The sequence below is a fragment of the Megascapheus bottae genome, chromosome 27 (genome assembly GCF_031878675.1).
Source record: "Megascapheus bottae isolate mThoBot1 chromosome 27, mThoBot2.hap1, whole genome shotgun sequence".
NCBI classification, from domain to species: Eukaryota; Metazoa; Chordata; class Mammalia; order Rodentia; family Geomyidae; genus Megascapheus; species Megascapheus bottae.
The window spans coordinates 21,325,041-21,343,559 of NC_143535.1; the positions used below are offsets into that span (position 1 = coordinate 21,325,041).

The 18,519-nt window shown below is 41.4% G+C and overlaps 1 protein-coding gene across 1 annotated transcript in view; it reads left to right on the forward strand.

The window, feature by feature from the left end:
* The first annotated feature begins 3,636 nt into the window (after nt 1–3,636).
* Nucleotides 3,637–18,519, forward strand: part of Snx19 (sorting nexin 19) — a 42,249-nt gene continuing 27,366 nt past the window's right edge. The window contains exons 1-8 of the mRNA XM_090319736.1: nt 3,637–5,333; nt 8,021–8,159; nt 9,171–9,271; nt 9,405–9,524; nt 11,517–11,647; nt 12,839–12,935; nt 13,394–13,574; nt 16,734–16,863. Of these exons, the coding sequence (XP_090175862.1) occupies nt 3,669–5,333; nt 8,021–8,159; nt 9,171–9,271; nt 9,405–9,524; nt 11,517–11,647; nt 12,839–12,935; nt 13,394–13,574; nt 16,734–16,863 (2,564 nt within the window). The 5' untranslated portion in view covers nt 3,637–3,668. The remainder of the gene's footprint in view (nt 5,334–8,020; nt 8,160–9,170; nt 9,272–9,404; nt 9,525–11,516; nt 11,648–12,838; nt 12,936–13,393; nt 13,575–16,733; nt 16,864–18,519) is intronic.

An 18,519-nucleotide genomic window follows, 5' to 3' on the forward strand; every position in this document is an offset into this window, starting at 1 on the left:
TTGTCAGTAAATAAACATACGGTACTGCCACTAAATGAATGATAATTTGATAGTGCAGTCATGGAAAAATAGTAAGGATCCAATATTCAAATCTCTACTCATGAACTGCCCTCTGACTCACTGGCTCCAGGGATCCCACTAAATCTAACACTGTTCTTACCGATGCTTATCTGTCTCTCAGCTTCATTTTCTTTTCCAAACATGATGAGTTCCAATTTTATCTTTTCTCAAGATGTCAAGGTATTAACCTTATCATTTCTCATCTACTCTGAGATGCTTAATAACAGGCCAACCCTGTTCTATTCAGGTTACTAAACATCTTAAGGGAGGGAACAACTCAACACGATATTTTAGTCCCAGTCATTTCACAGGGAGAATCCAAGGTCTTTGGTCTCTCTTTTCCCAGAATTGATTCTTCATTCACTTTTCTTATATTCACCATGGCAATAATGCCACTGTACCGTCTATTCTCTACTGACCTGCCCCATTGCCAAACCTCTTCTTAGTAAGTTATGTTCAGTTTTCAAGAGAAATCGAGGAGTAGGCTGCTTCCAGCTTGACCTCTTCTCCCAGCATCCCTTGCTCTCACTTCTCCTCATCATTCTTACATATGTGCTGCTGCCTAGAAGACATAAGCTCTTTCTTCTGTATTTTCCTGAACTAAAGTCCTTTCTGTTTTCTAACAAAAGGGTAAACTTTTATGAGGTACCCAGTTCCCCAGTTGACCTCCCTCTTTTTGTATCCTCGTTTTTTTGTGTTTACTTCTACTGCAACTACCATAATTCATCACATTAGGAGATAATGTTTATCCATACTTTTCTATGTATGTGCTTCTCCTTTATGTACACAGAGTCCTGTGTTAAATTACTGTCTTATTTGTCTTGTTATCCTCAATACTCCAATGCTATGTCTTCAGTATTTCAAGAAATGGTAAAGAAAGAAGAATCTGTCAAGAGAATAAGTGCTATACCTTGCTAGGCAGACTCTTCTGCATGTGTGTACGCATGCAAGAACATATGCACACACGAGCGTGTACACACACACACACACACACACACACACACACACACACACTGCTGCACATCAGTCAGGAGTCTCATCCTCCAGCAAGTGATTAATCTGTTTGGAGAAAGAGTCTTGTCCCAGACCCCTGGGCAGAAAGTCATACCCATCCAAACAGCAAATGAGCTGGCATGTCTATCAAATCTGCTTCAAAATCAAGAAGACAGTCTTGGCAATTTCAGTGCTCCATACCATCTGGTCAGGTGGCATAATGCCCACTTACAAGGTCAGTCTTTGCTGCCCTGAACATTCCAGAGCTATAGCAGAAGAGTAAACTTTCTCTCTGGGTTGCCATGTGAAGTCTTCAGCAAAACCATCGTTCACACTCTCCTGTTTCATTTTCCAACTAGGTGGCAGGGTTATTTCTCCAGAACAACATTATCATCTTCAAAAAATGTTCCTGAGAACAACAGAATGATCTGGAAGAGTAGGGGGAAGCGTTTCTCTTCCAGGCTTCCTTTCCACAGAAAGGAAAGGGGCAGCTGAACGTGCCACAAAAACATTGACAGGCATTGTGGGATTTGGGGGAATAGTCCCAATTTGCTTAGTGGATACTTTTATCATAAATCACACCATTGGCTTTAGAAGAGGTTGGAGTTTGCTTGAAGAGTCTTTTAAATATCTAGGGAGTAAATTCTCAGATGTTGAAAAACTGCTAACAACATATGAAAGGCCACTTTGGGAAAATGAGATTAACCCTGTGCCAAAATTAAAAAGAGACAGTTCCTAAAGACCAAGGTGAGAAAGAAACTCAGCTAGCTTCTCACCAAATAGACACAGACATTTCCACACTTGGTCAGTGCTCCTGTCTAATATTCAACCTTCCTGTAGGTAGCTCTGTTATATAAATATCTGAGTGAAAATGTATTAACAATGGAAAATAATCCAACATGTAGAACATATTATAAGCCAAGTATGTTATAGGCTTCATCAAAACTGTATCTCTACCTTTACTTTCCTATACACTCAAAGAAAGAATGAATATAGAGACACACACTCATCCTTGGAGATGCAACACAAAGGGATCTTTATGAGGTACCCACAGAAATAGCTCTTCCCTGAAAACCTTTAAGATGTTACTTTTTCTGTGATTCCATGCTCTTACTTATTGAAAACCCACTGTGGTCAAATAATTTATTTCCTCAATAAGCCACAAGGGTGTGGAGGGCAAAGACAGTGTCTATTCTTCCTCTTGGCCCAAAATTATAGGTGCTTAAAATATTTTACTACTTAGATACTGCAATGTGCAAACAACTTCCAATCACACATTTGTGATATGGTCTATGAAAAATATGGAATAAATTTATCTTTGCTGTGTTTAATGGTTTGTCCTTTATCATTCCTGAGAACAAGTTAGGTGGGCTGTGAATCCCAGGTAGGACAAGAATGGAGGGAAAAGGCCCCTCCATATAAGTGAATACTAAAATCTCTCAAGCCAATGGGATTAAATTAATCTAGACTAGTTGAGTCTCAGATAGGACAAGAATGGAGGGAAAAGGCCCCTCCATATAAGTGAATACTAAAATCTCTCAAGCCAATAGGATTAAGTTAATCTAGACTAGTTGAAGGAATAAGATAAGATGCACTGCAAACTACCATAACATATCCACGCTCTCATAACAATTAAGAAAAAGTGAGTTGGGAGGGGTGGGTGAGAAAGACACACTGATACTCATAAAGACACACTGTACTCAGAACCTGCTTTGTTGAATGGCATCTTCTTTGTACAAGTACTTAAAGATAATAAAATATTTTTTTTAAAAATCAGTGTTAATAAAAACTTTTAATAAAGTATATATTAAAAAAAAAACTACACTAGGGAAATTTTGCCTGGGCAATAAAGGGTTTGAAAAACAGTATGCAACCATCAGAACCTGCACGCATTTTAACGACTCTGGACGGGAAGTCTGGAGCCTGTGAGTCTTGCAAAGTCTCCCTGGGCATTTTTCTGCTGCTCCTTTGCTCTGGGTGGCGCGGCGCGCGCTCCCGCCGCCGCTCTCTGGCTCCCGTCCACCAGGGGGCGCTGGCAGCCCCGCTCCAGCCGCAGCTAGGCCGCGTTCCCAGCATGCCTTGCTCCCTTCTCCCCCCGCCCCCCGGACCCCCTCGCCGGGTCGCGACCCGGAAGTTGTCGCCGGCGGCCGGCCGGCCGGCAGCCCTGACAGACAAGAGTTTGGCGGGGGGCGGGGGGGGACTGCGGAGCGCGGTCGCTGGGCCGCCGGTGGCTGCGGACCGCGACTGTCGGACGGGACCCCTTTCCCCCATGACTCCACGGCGGGCGGGGGCTCGGCGGCCTGGGCGCGCGGCCCGGCGACGTGGGCCGGGCTCCCATCGGCGCCTGTAAGTGTCTGTGGGGACCCCGCTTCCCGAGGCCGGGGAGCAGCCCTGGGCCGGGGCGTTATGAAGGCCGCGGGGTGCTCCTGGAAAACCGCGTCTCCGCCGGAAGCCCCCGGCTGCCCGGGGCGAGGCAGGGCGGCCGCGGTGACTCTACGGGGCCTGTAGGACTTGGCCCGGCCCGCAGCACCCCCACCCCCTCCCCCACCACCCCCTCCCCCACCACCCATTTCCACTTTACAGACGCGAAAGTCGAGCGGCAGATCCCTCCAGCCATGGAAGCAGAGAGCCTGCCCCCCGGCCAGGAGGCCCCCGCCGAGCCCAGCACTCTCAGCCCTCTGTGGAGCAGCCGGAAGCTGATGGTGGCAGGCGCGCTGCTGGGCTGGCTGCTGGTCATCTACCTTCTGGTCAACGTGTGGCTCCTGTGTCTCCTGTCCGCCTCCCTCGCGGTGCTGGGCGGATGGTTGGGCTCCAGTGCGATTGTGGGCGTCTCAGGTCGATTGCACCTGGAGCGCTTCATCCAGGTGACCACCTGCCCTCCATGTCCGGAGGCGGAGAGGCAGTTGGAACTGGAGATCAGCCATACCATTCAGATGATTATTCGAGATTTTGTCTTATCCTGGTATCACTCGGTGAGCCAGGAGCCAGACTTTAAGGAAGAGATGGAGGCAGCCATGAAGGGGTTTGTTCAGGATCTTCGGAGGAGGATGAGCGTAGTGGACAAGCATGCGCTTGTGCAGAGGGTTTTGACCCTCTGTGGTTGTCACCTGCAAAGCTACATTCAGGCCAAGGAGGCAGCCGCAGGGAGGCAGAGCGACCCAGTGCAGCCCTCCCAGCTGTGGGAGGCTTACTGCGGGGCTACAGTTCCTCACCCTGCTGTGCACAGCCCGAGTACTGAGGTAGCCTATACACGGCACATGGTGAATGCCGTGCTTCAAGGGCTGGTTCCCAAACCTCATTTGGAAACTAAGACTGGTCGTCACGTTGTAGTTGAACTCATTACTTGCAATGTAGTCTTGCCACTGATCAGCAAGCTGTCAGATCCTGACTGGATCCACCTTGTGCTCGTGACTATCTTTTCCAAAACCAGAAATCCAGCTCTTATGACCAAACCACTCAGCCCAGCCAGCATGCTGGAAGAGCCTTCAGCGCTCACATCTCTGCCATCCGTTGTGGATTCGCAAAGTCTGCCAGAAAGAAGAGCCCCTTCTCCAGTCACAGCTCCAGTACCCCTAAATTTCAGTGACCCAGAAGTTGAAGAAGGCCATGAAGCTGTAGAAGGAGATTTGGCTGGGATGGCTGAAGAAAAGAAAGTAGGGAGCGATTCATCTCATTTTCTACAGCCAGATATCCGAGGTCCCCTGTTCTTGTGTGAAGAATCAGAGTTGGAGTCTCCACTGTCCGAACTTAGCAAAGAAACAGTTCTGCTCATAACGCAAAGTGACTTCCTCTCAGAGGGAATCCAAGATGCCTTGTGTGCCCTAGAGGATTCCCACTCTTTGGAAACTAGAGATGGTGAGGGAACCCATGGCATTTCAGGAACAGAGAATCCACAGATAGAAACAGATACAGGCGTGATGGTCTCTATGTTGAACTCCTGTCCAGAGATCCAGATTGACACAGCAGACAAGGAAATAGAGCAAGGGGATGCTACCTCTCTTACATCTTTGCTGGAGGAACCTGAAAAGACCTGCCCTCTACGACCTTCATGCCTAGAGAAGGATCTCACCAATAGTGTGAGTTCTCTGGATCCTACTCTGCCAACCATTCCACTTTCCTCTTCTCCACCTGGTCCTCTCAGCTCATCCACCTTCAGTTTTGAACCGCTGAGCAGTCCAGATGGCCCAGTTGTTATCCAGAACCTTCGGATCACAGGCACTATCACTGCCCGAGAGCACAGTGGCACCGGATTTCACCCATACACGCTTTACACCGTGAAGGTAACAGAATAGGAGCTGTGGTCACAGTGGGCTGACAGTGGGTTTGGAAAGCAGCCAGTGAAACAGGTTAGACAGTAGGCATCTGTATGTGAACGCTCTGTATCTAATATGTAACTCAAACAGTCCTAGAAGTTCCAAGTTGTTGGAGCTCAAAATCATTTCAGGTGGGTTTTAAATATGGCCATGTGTAGATTCTGCATGAGAATTTGTGAGAATGAGTCTCAGGGTTCTGGTGTTTGTGTTTTGTAGACAAGATATGGTATTCCATGTTGTTTTAATTCATGTAGTTGTCTAAGAGGATTTCAATTTAACAGGTCTATTTTGTGACAAGGTATCCTGGTCACTGAATTTTGTTTTTTTCTAAACTAAAACAGGCCATCTAGTAGAGGCAGCCTGGCTTCAGGCCATTTTGTGGGATCTGCTCTTATTTAACCAGCCTTCTTAATAGCATTTCTGGAAAGTGGTTCTTAAGCCTGTGATTAAACACTTCCAGGAATAAGAAACTTGCTACATTCCGAGGTAAATAATCTACCCTCTCCAAAGTGCAAAAAGTGTTAGTAAAAGACAGAGACTTGTAGCAAAGTCATCTGGAAAGAGAATTCCTGGGCAAGACCCCATTTTTTGGGTTTTACTTGCCTCAAATATCTCTCATTCTGAATCCAAAAGCTAGCACTAGGCATGGCTTAGAACTGCACTCCTCCCAGTGAAATCTCAATCCAAGGAAGAGGAAAAGAACCTTCCTTAATCTGCTGAATGCAGCTACAGTATGGCCTGGCATTTTGAAAAGGAACATGATATTTTCAAGTTAAAAAAAAATAGAAATAATTGGAAACATACTGGCATCCACACATATGTAAATCATACATTCTTTATAAAACAGGCAAATTTTAGAAGTATACATGTCTGGTCATAAGTAACTCAGGCTAGCCATGAAGGATTTGGTCTGACTTGGCTAATGTTTTTTTCTTGCCCTCTGACATGTACCTTTTTCATATGCAAGATTAGAATTCTGTGTATTTCAACTTCCATTTTGACACATTTGAATACTGATATTAAACAGTTTTGTCACATTAGCAGAAATATCAAATTGATTGAGAGAATATTTTTGACCATTATTTACTCTGTTGTTTTCTTTCTTGTTGCTAGACTTTGACATTAACAACTTCCTACTTCAAGTAGGCATTAGAAAAGGAAAAGTGAAAAATGAATCCAAAAACAACAGCCAGTTGTGTATACTTTGAAACTGAGTTTAGGTTTTTAAATGGACATATTGTAGGGGTTTTTTGTTGTTGTTTTTGTTTTTTTTGTTTTTTTGTTGTTTTTAATCGGTCCTGGGGCTTGAAGTCTGTCCCTGAGTCCTGAACTGTTTAGCTCAAGGCTAGCTCTCTACCATTTGAGCCACAGTGCCACTTCCTATATTTACATATTGTGCTCACATTTGTAAATTAAATACCAATATTGTTATACTTTCAGATACCAAAACAGTTTTCAGTTTACAGGTGATAGAGGTGAACAGACCAGGATTGTATACTGTCCCTCAAGGAGCAGAATATTTCCCAGAAAACATTAGAACTCAGGTACTCAAAGCTTGAGAGCGCTACCCCAAATTCCACCTCTCTCTCTTCAGTGCTGGCTCTCCCTCTCTATCTCTAGAGAAATTTAAACTCAGCTCAAGTCCTGCAAATATAGAAAGGTTTTGTTTTTTGTTTTTCCCATCACTTACCACAGTATAATAACTCAGCCAAACACTAACAGTCCACTGTATCTCAACTATTCTGACAGAAAGTCACCTTCTGTGATTATGGGCAGTCTCCTTATTGTTCTTCCAGGAATGTGTAATACAAGTCCACTTCCCAATATACCAGCCCTGCAAGCATGAAGCAACAGATGCTGACCTCTTTCAGTATCTTCAGTTATCATAGTACTTGTAATGATACAGATTATATGTACTTTGTTACATATTTTCAGTTTAAGTGCTGGGGTACACTTTAACTGTAGATCATTTGCCAAGCATGTAAGAGGCCACAAGTCCAATCTCTAGTACTGGAGGGAAGGGAGGAGGAATCAGGCTAAGGTTAACAATGACATTAGACAGATTAATCTTCCAAAAGCAAAACAAAAAACACATGTCCTTTTAATTAATTCCAGACAAAAACTGACTTCTGATTATCTGCTCTTTGGGATTGTTTCTTCTTTCCACCACTAATACAGAGCATTACTAGTTGAGTGTAGTGGCAAAGTGATTTTATTTCCTTACAAGGTCCAGCCTGTACATTCAACATGATAAAAGTGGTATTATCACCTCTATAAGAGAAGATTCTGCTATCTGTGTTACGTTCAGGCTTTGGGATTTGAAAAATAGCTATGAATGAATATCTGTGGGAGGAAACATTTGAATGGATATAATGGTGGAGAGCAGTAGAATTTGTTTCTAATTTTCTAAAGCCAAGTATTTCAGAAAGTACAGCTCATTCCTTAATTCAGCCACGTCTGGAGTTTCAGTTCTTCATTACAGCAGTTAAGCAATCAGTTTTAAGGGACTTCTTTGTTGGTCCTACAACAGAAAGAGAGCAGTTCTCTTCCTTTCTATGGTTATTGTATAGTCATTTAAGAAGTCATTATTAAAGCCAGAATAAGGGATTGCCTAGCTATGGCTGATTTGGTCAATCAATCTGTTCCTTCACCAGTATGAGACAGCCCTTAATGGTGAAAACAGCAGTGGCCTGCAGCAGCTGGCCTACCACACTGTGAACCGCCGCTACCGGGAGTTCTTGAATCTGCAGACTCGTCTGGAGGAGAAACCAGATCTGCGAAAGTTCATCAAAAGTTAGGAGTTTCCCCAGCCCCAGCCTGATTGCTTGCTTTTCCCATCTAGACACCTCAATTTGACTTCTTGGTACCTTCTTGGGGAGGAAAGTACCATCTTGAGTTTCTTTCTTCCCCAAGTTTGCTTTAGGCATTGTAAGGGTTTACTACTGGATCACATTTTTTCTGGGGTCTTCCTTTGCTACTAAATGCTTTCTTCAGAAGTGGTGCTGTGGCTCAAGGGGTAGGGTGATAGCCTTGAGCTGAAGAGCTCAGGGACAATGCCCAGGCCCAGAGTTCAAGTCCCAAAAATAAATAAATAAATAAATAAATAAATAAATGCTTTCTTCTAGTGCCCCATCTAGTTTAAGCTTAAAACACAAAGAAGCATTCATTTTTCTGCTTATCATCCATAAACTAGACTGAGGAGTTAAATTAGCTTTTCCAGTCTCAGAAAGGGATCAGTCTTCAAAATGAAAATATTATCTAGAAATCTTAGTCACTTTCCTTTAACAATAAGGCATTTTGTATACTCTTTGACACCTCTTTATGGCAAGAGAAAATAAGAATATGAAATTTGACTCATTTTGTTAAGTCAGTGAATTCCCAAATAAACAATTTTTATAAGTTTTAGTTTTCTTCTAGACAGTTGGCATATACTAGTTTACTTAATCTTCATAAAAGCCTATGAAGTAGACACTATTATTTTCCCTTTTAATGGAACAGAAATGAAATCACAGAAAGATTATGTGCCTTGCCAAAGGTCATTATCACTGTAGGGATAGGAGCCAAATCTTAAACTTCAGCTATTGGACTTTGGAGCCCTTACTTGTAACCATTGTACTGCATGTTTTCTAAATGTTAATGAGAACAGATAATATACATCATATCTTTAAGATATGTTTGGACTTAATGCAGTACAACAACAGAATTCTAAGGGAATTTAGTCAGCCATCCAATTTTTTTATATGTTTAATAATGTTTATATGGAATAACTAGGATTTACATGAGTGAATGTGTTTTGTTTTGAAGATGTGAAAGGCCCTAAAAAGCTCTTCCCAGATCTTCCCTTTGGAAACATGGATAGTGACAGGGTTGAAGCCCGTAAGAGCCTTCTGGAATCATTCCTAAAGGTTAGGTCTTTTGTTTTGACTTTGTCTTCATTCTGATTCCCCCTTCTCCCCAAGCCAAGGTGGGTGATCTGGGAGCTTGAATTTTGCTTTTTACTAAAATTGCCATATTCAATAATTTTCCTTACTTTTGCAGCAACTCTGTGCCATTCCCGAGATCGCTAACAGTGAAGAGGTGCAAGAGTTTCTTGCTCTGAACACAGATGCTCGTATTGCCTTTGTCAAGAAGCCGTTTGTGGTCTCTAGAATAGACAAGGTAACCACAGGACCATTGTGCTCAGCTTGAATTTCTGTCTGTTGGTACGCAGTATTTATCCAGGTAGTCCTTAGAAATAAAAGTGGTACATAGAAGAAACATAAAGGGGCAAGAGAACATGGATTAGAATTTCTAAGACTTGACACATATTGGTTAAACCTTCAGCTTACTAATCACAGTGAGCAGCTGTGAAAGGAAAGTAGTAACCCCAACTTTATAGAAGTATACACATATCTCCTGAGGGTGTCATCGTAGTGTTATTTTAATGGAGGCATGTGAAGATAGAAAATCCTAAGACAAAAATATTAAGCTGAATGTCTATTGGTGTCATGATTCTCTGCTGAAGAATAATAGGCTGTGCAGAGAATTTCACTACCAAGTGAAACACTAGTCTCAGCAACAACTGTAGAGATGGTACATGTGGAACGTGCCAGAACCCATAAGCTGTGATTCCCAGCTGATATCATTATTCTGTGACACCAGAAGCCTGAAATATTTGTTCATTTGAAGATGGTATGTGCTGTGTAAGAGTGGACAACACTGACTGGCCAAAGGCCTCCTTACCAAGGCTTGGAAGGACAAATTAAAATGGAAATTTGTGTCATAGATTTCAGGGATGATCCATTGCTATGAGACAGATGACCTTCCCACTGACAAGAATGTTCATTTAAGCTACATTCTCTCTGTTCCTGCCTGCCTGTGTCTCCCTGGAAAAGCCTCCTTAAAGAATTCTCTGTGGTCTTCCTGTCCACACAGCCTCATCGTTGCTGTGCTAGCCAGGTTCCTCGTGGAGGCTTGCTACAACAGTGACTTCACAAAGGCCTGGTGCTTCTCTGAGCCAGCAGCATTAATTAGTGAGAGACATCAAGGAAGAATAAAGATTTCTTTCCACTCCTCTTCTATATGTTTCACTTTACATCTAATATCCATATGTCGTTTTCCATTCTGAGAAATGGAGATAATTCTTATTCTCAATGAGGTTATTAGGTTTTATCTTTATTGGTAGTACAATCTGTACCAATATAAATAGGTTAATTTAGGTCTGCTTGGCTTTTTATTCTTTCTGTATACTAAATGGTTTGATTTGACTGGGCTAGACCAGTCAGCTCTTTGCACTGTATGAATTATTCCATGCATGCTTATATTATTTATGCCACTAGATTATATTTTTTTTATTTTTCATCATGTGCTTCACTCATTTTTCTTGCACTGCTGCCTGTAGACTGTGTTTGTGTGTGTGTGTGTGTGTGTGTGTGAATGAATGTGTGCATGCACATATGTACTCACATCCAAAGTACTTAAACTCAGTGCATGTTGCTCTCATTTGGCTTTATTTTGTTTAACCTTTAGCAAGAACTTACTTTAGTGTAAGTAATTGAATTAAAGTAAGGAGAACTGGAATAGAGAAATGTTTTCTGCTTGCTGTGCAGCATGTGGGAGTGAAAGACTCAAAGTGGTGGTTCCAATCTATAGCTTTTATGTTTCCGAAGCAGGGCTTTCTTGCTTACAGCAGGTGCTCTGCTATTTTAGCCATGCCTACATCCTAGATTTTTGTGGATGCATTGTAGCTAGGGACTTTGAAACAAGATCCTCGAGACCTCAGCCTTCCAAAGTAGCTAAGATTACAGATGAAAGCCACTTGTTACCCAGATGAGGATTCACCTTTTTTACATAAAAAGAAAACATTGAAAATGAAAAGTACCCATTAGCCTGCAGAATTCTCATAAGTTTTTATTTAGTCCTCTGTTTGTTTTGGCTTTTTTTCTTGAGGCAGTGTTTTGTGTCATTCCTTAAGGAAGAAGGTCTTTATGGTCACTGAGAAAGAAAAATTGCTGTCTTTGGCTGGTATTGCTTTTACTAATGGTTAGGCCATCTATGTCTAAGTGGCTAGCAGGTCATCTTGCTGCATAAAGCCCGGTGAGAAAAAATACTTCCTGGACTTTCCATAGATATGTGAACACCTTACTGACCCTGTAACTCTGATCCCTGCAGATGGTGGTGAGTGCTATTGTGGACACATTGAAGACAGCATTTCCTCGCTCTGAACCCCAGAGTCCCACAGAAGAGCTGAGTGAGGCTGAGAATGAAAGCAAGCCCCAGACAGAAGGCAAGAAGGCTAGCAAGTGAGAAGCCCTTCGGTGGTCCAGGGACCCTTTCCCAGACTCATCTCCAGTCCTTAACCAAAGCCCATCTCCATTCACAAGCCCTCCAGGAAAAGGAGGTATTCTGTTCATACCAGTTTTGGGGCAAAGCCCACTCATCTGCAGGGAGTATGATATGTTGTTGAGCATTTGTTCCTGCTCTAGGGACCAGGCCCAGCTAGCCAAGGGTTTTTGACAAAAAGGAATTTTTTCAATTATGTGTATTCTCTTCTGTTTTCCTGGGAAAATGAGATACTTTTTACCAAGAAGTAAGACTTACAACCAGTCTCTATTTGCTGTCATTTTTTTGGCTCAGAAATTAAATAAAGTAGCAATGAACGGCAGAGGGCTCAAAGTCTGTAGAGCCTATTTCAGTAACTGTGTGTGTGTGTGTGTGTGTGTGTATGTGTGTGTGTGTGTGTGTGTCTTTGTTAAGGATCAGCAATACCAAATCTTAGCCTTTTAAAACTAAGTCCATATTTGAAACCATGACCATGATGCCTATGTTTAGAACTCTTTTATTTGTATCTGTCCTGGGCTTGAACTCAGGTCCTGAGCACTGTCCCTAAGCTTTTATACTCAGGGCTAGCATTCTACTACTTGAGCCACAGCTCCACTTTCAGCTTTTTTGTTGGATAATTGGAGATAAATCTTACTATCCTACCCCAGCCTTCTTTAAACCATGATCCTTAGATCATAGCCTCCTAAGTAGATAGAATTACAAAGTGTGAATCAGTGATACCTGGCTAAGTACTTTATTCTTGAAATACACACATTATCACTTGCAAGTCCTTCTCTGGTTTTGTTTATAATGCAGCAGAAATGAACCATTTTCAAACAGTAATAACAGAAAAGCTTAGTATGTGCTGGCTATGCTATGGAAATATAACCATGATACAGTTCTCCAATTTTACTTGGCCAAAAAAAAAAAATGCCTTTTTACAAGTGTACTGTAGACATAGCTTAGTATCAAAGTGGCACTATCTGAAAAATTAACAATGTATATTCTGGAGAATTTCAGGACAAAGTCTTTCTTGGCAACTCTGAGCCCAGTAAAGCTTCCAAGAATAAGTGTGGTTCTTGTTTTGCTGTATTGCTAATATTTACCAATCCTTTGTACAGGGATCAGGAGTATGAGATACATTTTGTTTCTACCCTTTGTTTCTATTCCAGGTCCAGACTGAGGTTCCCGTCCAGTAAAATTGGTCCTACCCTGAGTGTGACTGAGGAACACGATAGGGTCCTCTATTGTTTCCAGGAAGGCAGTGTGGTAAGAATCCAAGCTCAGAAATCCTAGTCGTAGATGCTGACTCTACTGTTAAAGAGACTGGAGTATTCTCTAATATCAGACAGGATTTAGGTATCCTGCTGAAGGATTTAACTAACATCCAGGCCTCACATTTTTATACTAAAAATACTTTCTCTGAGTGCTTTGGAATTCTACCAGTTCTGGTTGACAGATTGGCTTCTAAAGGAAGTGAATTTGCATAGTGAATGGCATGATGAAAAGGAAGCCAGTTTCTAGAGCAGGTGTCTCTGCCCACAGAAATGATGGTTCCAGGGCAAGCTTCTCTTAGTTCTAACTTGGAAAAAAACCAGGAGTAGTTACAAGGTCATTAGGCTGCAAGCCCAATTTCCTTCCACATGAGAAAGGTGGGAAATCTAGATTACTACCTCTACTCCTCCTGCTTTCTGCACTCTTGATGAGATGTACCACTGCTTCTTCAGGAGTCAGATGCCCTATCCTTGTCTGGGATGGAATCCTTTATTGAAAAACAGACCAAGTTATTAGAAATGCCACCAGCAGAAGCCCCAGGAAAAGATCATGAACCAGTCCCCAGAGAATGTGTGGATGTTTGCTCATCGGCTATACCTGTGCCAGCCCAGGACCTCAACAAAAGTGATACAGGTAAGTGGTAAGGACTTTACATCCCCCGAGAAAGAAGCCAAGTGAAATCACTAGGATTGGGATAGGTGAAGTTTATAGCTCTAATTTCTCTTGTAAACAGTTGACCAGACCGTGCACATAGTTGGACTCCAGCACTAAAGATGCTGGTGTCTGGGGCAATGTAGGTAATGGCCCTCCCAGGCCAGTCCACTGGCAGAGCACAGCATGGACACAGAGAGTTCTAATCCAGGAGGAGAAGACCTACATTTGTAATGTCACTGTGTTACTTGAAGTTCTTTTTCTCACATAGAACTGTTGCCTCCTTTCCTCAGTGCATGCGGTATCACTTTTCTGGTTTTCTGCAAATGTGTGTGTGTGTGTGTGTGTGTACATGTATGCATGCATGCATGCATGCACACATGCACGTATGTATGTATGTATGTATGTACGTATGTATGTGGTCCCTTTTTGTTTCACTATTTTGATTCCCTTGTCAGTCTTCAGGATCTTCAGTTCTGGCTGTCTGTTCTTACTTTGCATATCTCTCTGATAATCCCATACTGTTGTCTTCTGCACTCAAACATGTGTTGATAGTACAAAAATATTACGTATTGTGCATCTCCACATGGGTAGATAACAAAACAACTGAAATACAACATGTCATCTTTTTTTCCCAGATCTATCCCTTCTGCTTTATTTCCTCCTATGGCAATAACCCTACATACTATCTGAAGGCAGGGCAGGAAAGGGAAATGTCAGAGGCTTTACTTATTCCTTATTGTTATAAGCATTTGAGGCCCAGTGGTTTTGCTTCCCAGAAGGGCAGTATGCTTGCTGAATTAGAACTTAAAAGAAGAAAGCTTCCAGGTGCCAGTGGCCCACGCTTGTTTTCCTAGCTACTTAGGAAGTTGAGATCTGAGGATCACGGTTTGAAGCCAGCCTAAGAATTAAAGTCCATGAGACTGTTATCTCTAATTAACAACCAAAAAGTCAAAAATGGAGCCATGACTTAAATAGTAGAGCTCTAGCCTTGAGGAGAAAATACTTAGGGACAGCACCCAATCTCTAAGTTTAAGCCCCAAATCACATATAAAAATAAAGAAGCCCAGGAGTTTGGCTCAGTGGTAGAATGCTTGCCTAGCATGCATGAAGACCCAGGTTCAATTCCTCAGTACCACAGACACAGAAAAAGCCGGAAGTGGTGCTATGGCTCAAGTGGTAGAGTGCTAGCCTTGAGAAAGCTCAAGTTCTGTGCTCAGGCCCTGAGTTCAAGCCCTAGGACTTGAAAAAAAAAAAGAAGATAACTTATCAGTTCTACCAAAAAAAACACCACCTGTGTTAACAATTACAAAATACCAAAATCATGAGAGAAATTCATTTTACTACTGTCTCTCAGGCGTCCCAGGAACAAATCACCTAACCTGTTTTGTGTGGTTCTAAATAAATTTCCTGATTTTCAATTAGGAAAAATGGTGTTTGAAACCCCATTTCCTCACACATGACTCACTGATTAAGTAAATGCAGTGATATGACTGCTAAAGCACCAACTCTTAAGGAATTATAAGATAGGATCCATAAAGCAAAACAATTTTAGTCAAAATGAAGCCTTTAAATTTTTAATGACTGATCTTTAAGGAGATAGTTTATCCCTGAGCCCTCCTTTTTTGTAGTCCTGAAAGACTCAGATGTTCATATGATAGAAAATTTACCATTTTCTTCCAGAGAACTTTTATAATACCTTGTTTGCTTTCTTGGTTTCTTTTTTAACTGCTATGAATAAGTGTCACCACAGGGTGGCAGCTTCAAGCAAACACTAAGCCTAAGAAATTCTAGCATTGAGGAGGACACTGTTTCCCAAAAGGAGAAGCCCATCATGAACAAACTGATAGCTCCCACACACCCTTGGAATACAGTACACAAAAAAGGAAGTATGTAGTAGATAGTTTAAACGGAAATGAGATTCAGTTAATTCTAATGTGTCAATATCTGGAATTATTCATGTTCTAAAACACTCTTACTGGGTATAGAACTGGATCAAGAATGGCAATTGATCTTAAACAGTTACTATTGATGATTTTCTATAGAATAAATGGCATGAGTATGGGATACCTTAGAATCATTGTGGAACATCACACATTCCTGAAATCTCCCAGGATGCCCTGGGGCATCCCCCAGCACATACTTAGAAAATAAACTGTTAGGGTTAATAAAAGTCTTCCATCCATAAAACACATGTGTTCAGGAAACTCTAGCTTAGCATAAATATGAGCTCATAATTGGCTCTTCCAGGTTTCCAATGAGGAAAGAAATCAGTAAAGGTCAGGGCATTTTACCAGAGGTGTGGTGCTCTTCCTAGAACCACATGTTATCTTATAATCAAAATGAGCCTTCCTGAATTCCATCCCCACCACTTTGTAATGGAGATGGTTTTCAGGAGAATGAGACCCACTCTTTCCTCACATCTGTCCACATTTCCATGATACATTGTGAGAGTAAATGGAAGGCTGGTGGAAAGGACAAGGCCTTGCCAGTTCCAGTTAGTCATAAGTTGTGAGCTCTTACTTGGGACAGAATGAACTTGGCATCCAGAAGAAATATTAGAGAACAAAAACTAAGCAGGTAAATATATGTATATATATATATATATATATAAATACTTTAAAAACAAAAACACTAGTACACTAGTGACAATATCAGGGATATAGGAAAATTGTAAAGACATACTCTGTATATATGTCTGTAACTGAACCTAGTACCAAGGCTTAAACTTGCTTAAACAAGTACAAGGCTTAAACCTGCTCGGCTTTGCATGCTCTCAGCTGGTACTTTACTACTTGAGCCATGCCTCCAGTGCAGCCCTTGCTTCCTTTTTTAAAACAGTCTTACTGATTTCTACCCAGGCTAGCTTTGAATCTAGATTCCCCAGATCTCAGTCTTTTGAGTAGCTAGGATTACAAGGCTAAGCCACCAATGCTGAAACTTTTGTTGATTTTAGAGACCACCAGTGCCAGAAAATTTTGTTTGTTTTAGAGACCTTCTAGATATAGAGAGAACATTTTTTATTTTAGTACGGATGAATTACAAAGGGTACAAGGTGCAAAAGACCCAGCTGATATCCAATGTATTAAGATGTTCCTCAGGTAAGGGACTTCTGATGATTTTTTTTTTTTAATCTCTTAGGTACAGAGACAGAATTGGCTGACACAGCCTTAGATCTGATCCTCTTACTGTTGATGGAGCATTGGAAATGGCTATGTACAGAAAACATGCAGAAATTTGTTCATCTTACCTTTGGGTCCCTAGTTCAAAGGTAAGATTGCTAAATTTTTCACATGTAAATTGGACATCTTGCTCTGTAGAAAGGATAAATGTAGGGTCGAGGGAACCTGTAACCAGACTAGAGGGTAGATTCTCAACATGCTACAGGGGAACAGATGTGAAAACTGACTGAAGAGAAAGCTTTTTAAAATACCTTGTTTAAAGTTTGAATATGTCTGGTTCTGTAAGGTTTATGACATAATGCACTAAATTATGAACACTGCCTGTGATCCTAAAGTATATTAGCTGAACACTGCCTACTTTGAGACCCGTTCTCCAATTATTTATATCCCCAAGGTTCTACACCTTTCACCTGTTACAGCAAACACTTTCTTAACCATAGCCACTGTGATAGTAATTAGTGGGAAAGACCAAGTAGAAGACAGATCAATGTTCTTGATGCAATCAAAATTGCCTTTTTCAAAAAGGGCAAGATATTTACAACTGAACAACTACTTACTGAAACAGAAATAGAAGAAAACATAATTTGAAATTTGGCTTAATCCAACTTTTGGGACTTGGTCTTCCCAAAGACTTATATGTAGATGGAGGTTTTAGTAATTAACTTTTTGTCCAAATGTAAAGAAGGCCAGAGATACTATCACTGAGCTGTCAAGATGCATGTCATGCTTAGGCTTTGCTCTTTGTTATTTTAATCTTTTTTTTATAAGACAAGCTGACATGGTCCAAATTAAGAGAAGCTAAATATTTATCACTACTCTTAGCTCATCCTAACAGGTCACTGATAAAGTATCTTTTTTTAAAGTATCTCTTTAAAAAAAAAATCCTCTACAAATAGAAAATTTATCAACAGCAGGCAATCCTGTCTCTCTTCCCATAACACAGTTATTTAGGATCAAAGAGACTTAACCTAAAATCATAGAGACTGAAAGATATTGTGCAGGTGTGTGTGTCTGTATGTATGTGTACAGACCCAGGGCCTCAGGCTTACTAAGCAAGCTCTCTATCACATGGCGCTTTACTCCTTAGACCTTTTGTTTTTCTTTATGTTTTTTGAGCTAAGGTCTTTCTAACTTCGCCCAAACTGGACCCCAAGTTGATATCCTCTTGCCTCTGCCTCTCGAGTAGCTGTGATTTTAGGCACAGATTCTGTTCTCACTGAGGCTGAACATTTCTGTTTGTTGAGTGTTTATATAATGCAGGCATATGTCCTCTATGTATATTTTCTTAGAGTGACCAAGTAAGGTAGGTAGACTCATTTTATAGACTAAGAAAATAGAGCTTGGCAAATAACCTATCAAACCAGGGTCAGTAGGGAATATTAAGCTGATGGGTATGACTCTAAAGGCAATGTGCTTTTTCCTATAGATTGCAGACCTAAGAAACTAGTCTTTAAGTGAAACGCATATACAGAATGCTGGTTGTTCTCTGTCCTTCTGTGTTTCCCCTTGTTTATTCTCTATATGCAGTTTTACCATTAGAATGCTTCTACAGAAAAGTGTATCTGAAAGGATATTCTCCACTTCTTTAGTGGTTCCTATTGCCTAAGTATTAGGCTTTCAGTAAATTTTGAAAGAGTAAAAAAATATATGAATAGCTAGATACTGGTTGCTCACGCCTCTAATCCTAGCTACTCAGACTGAGATCTGAGGATCACAATTCAAAGCCAGACCAGATAGGAAAGGTC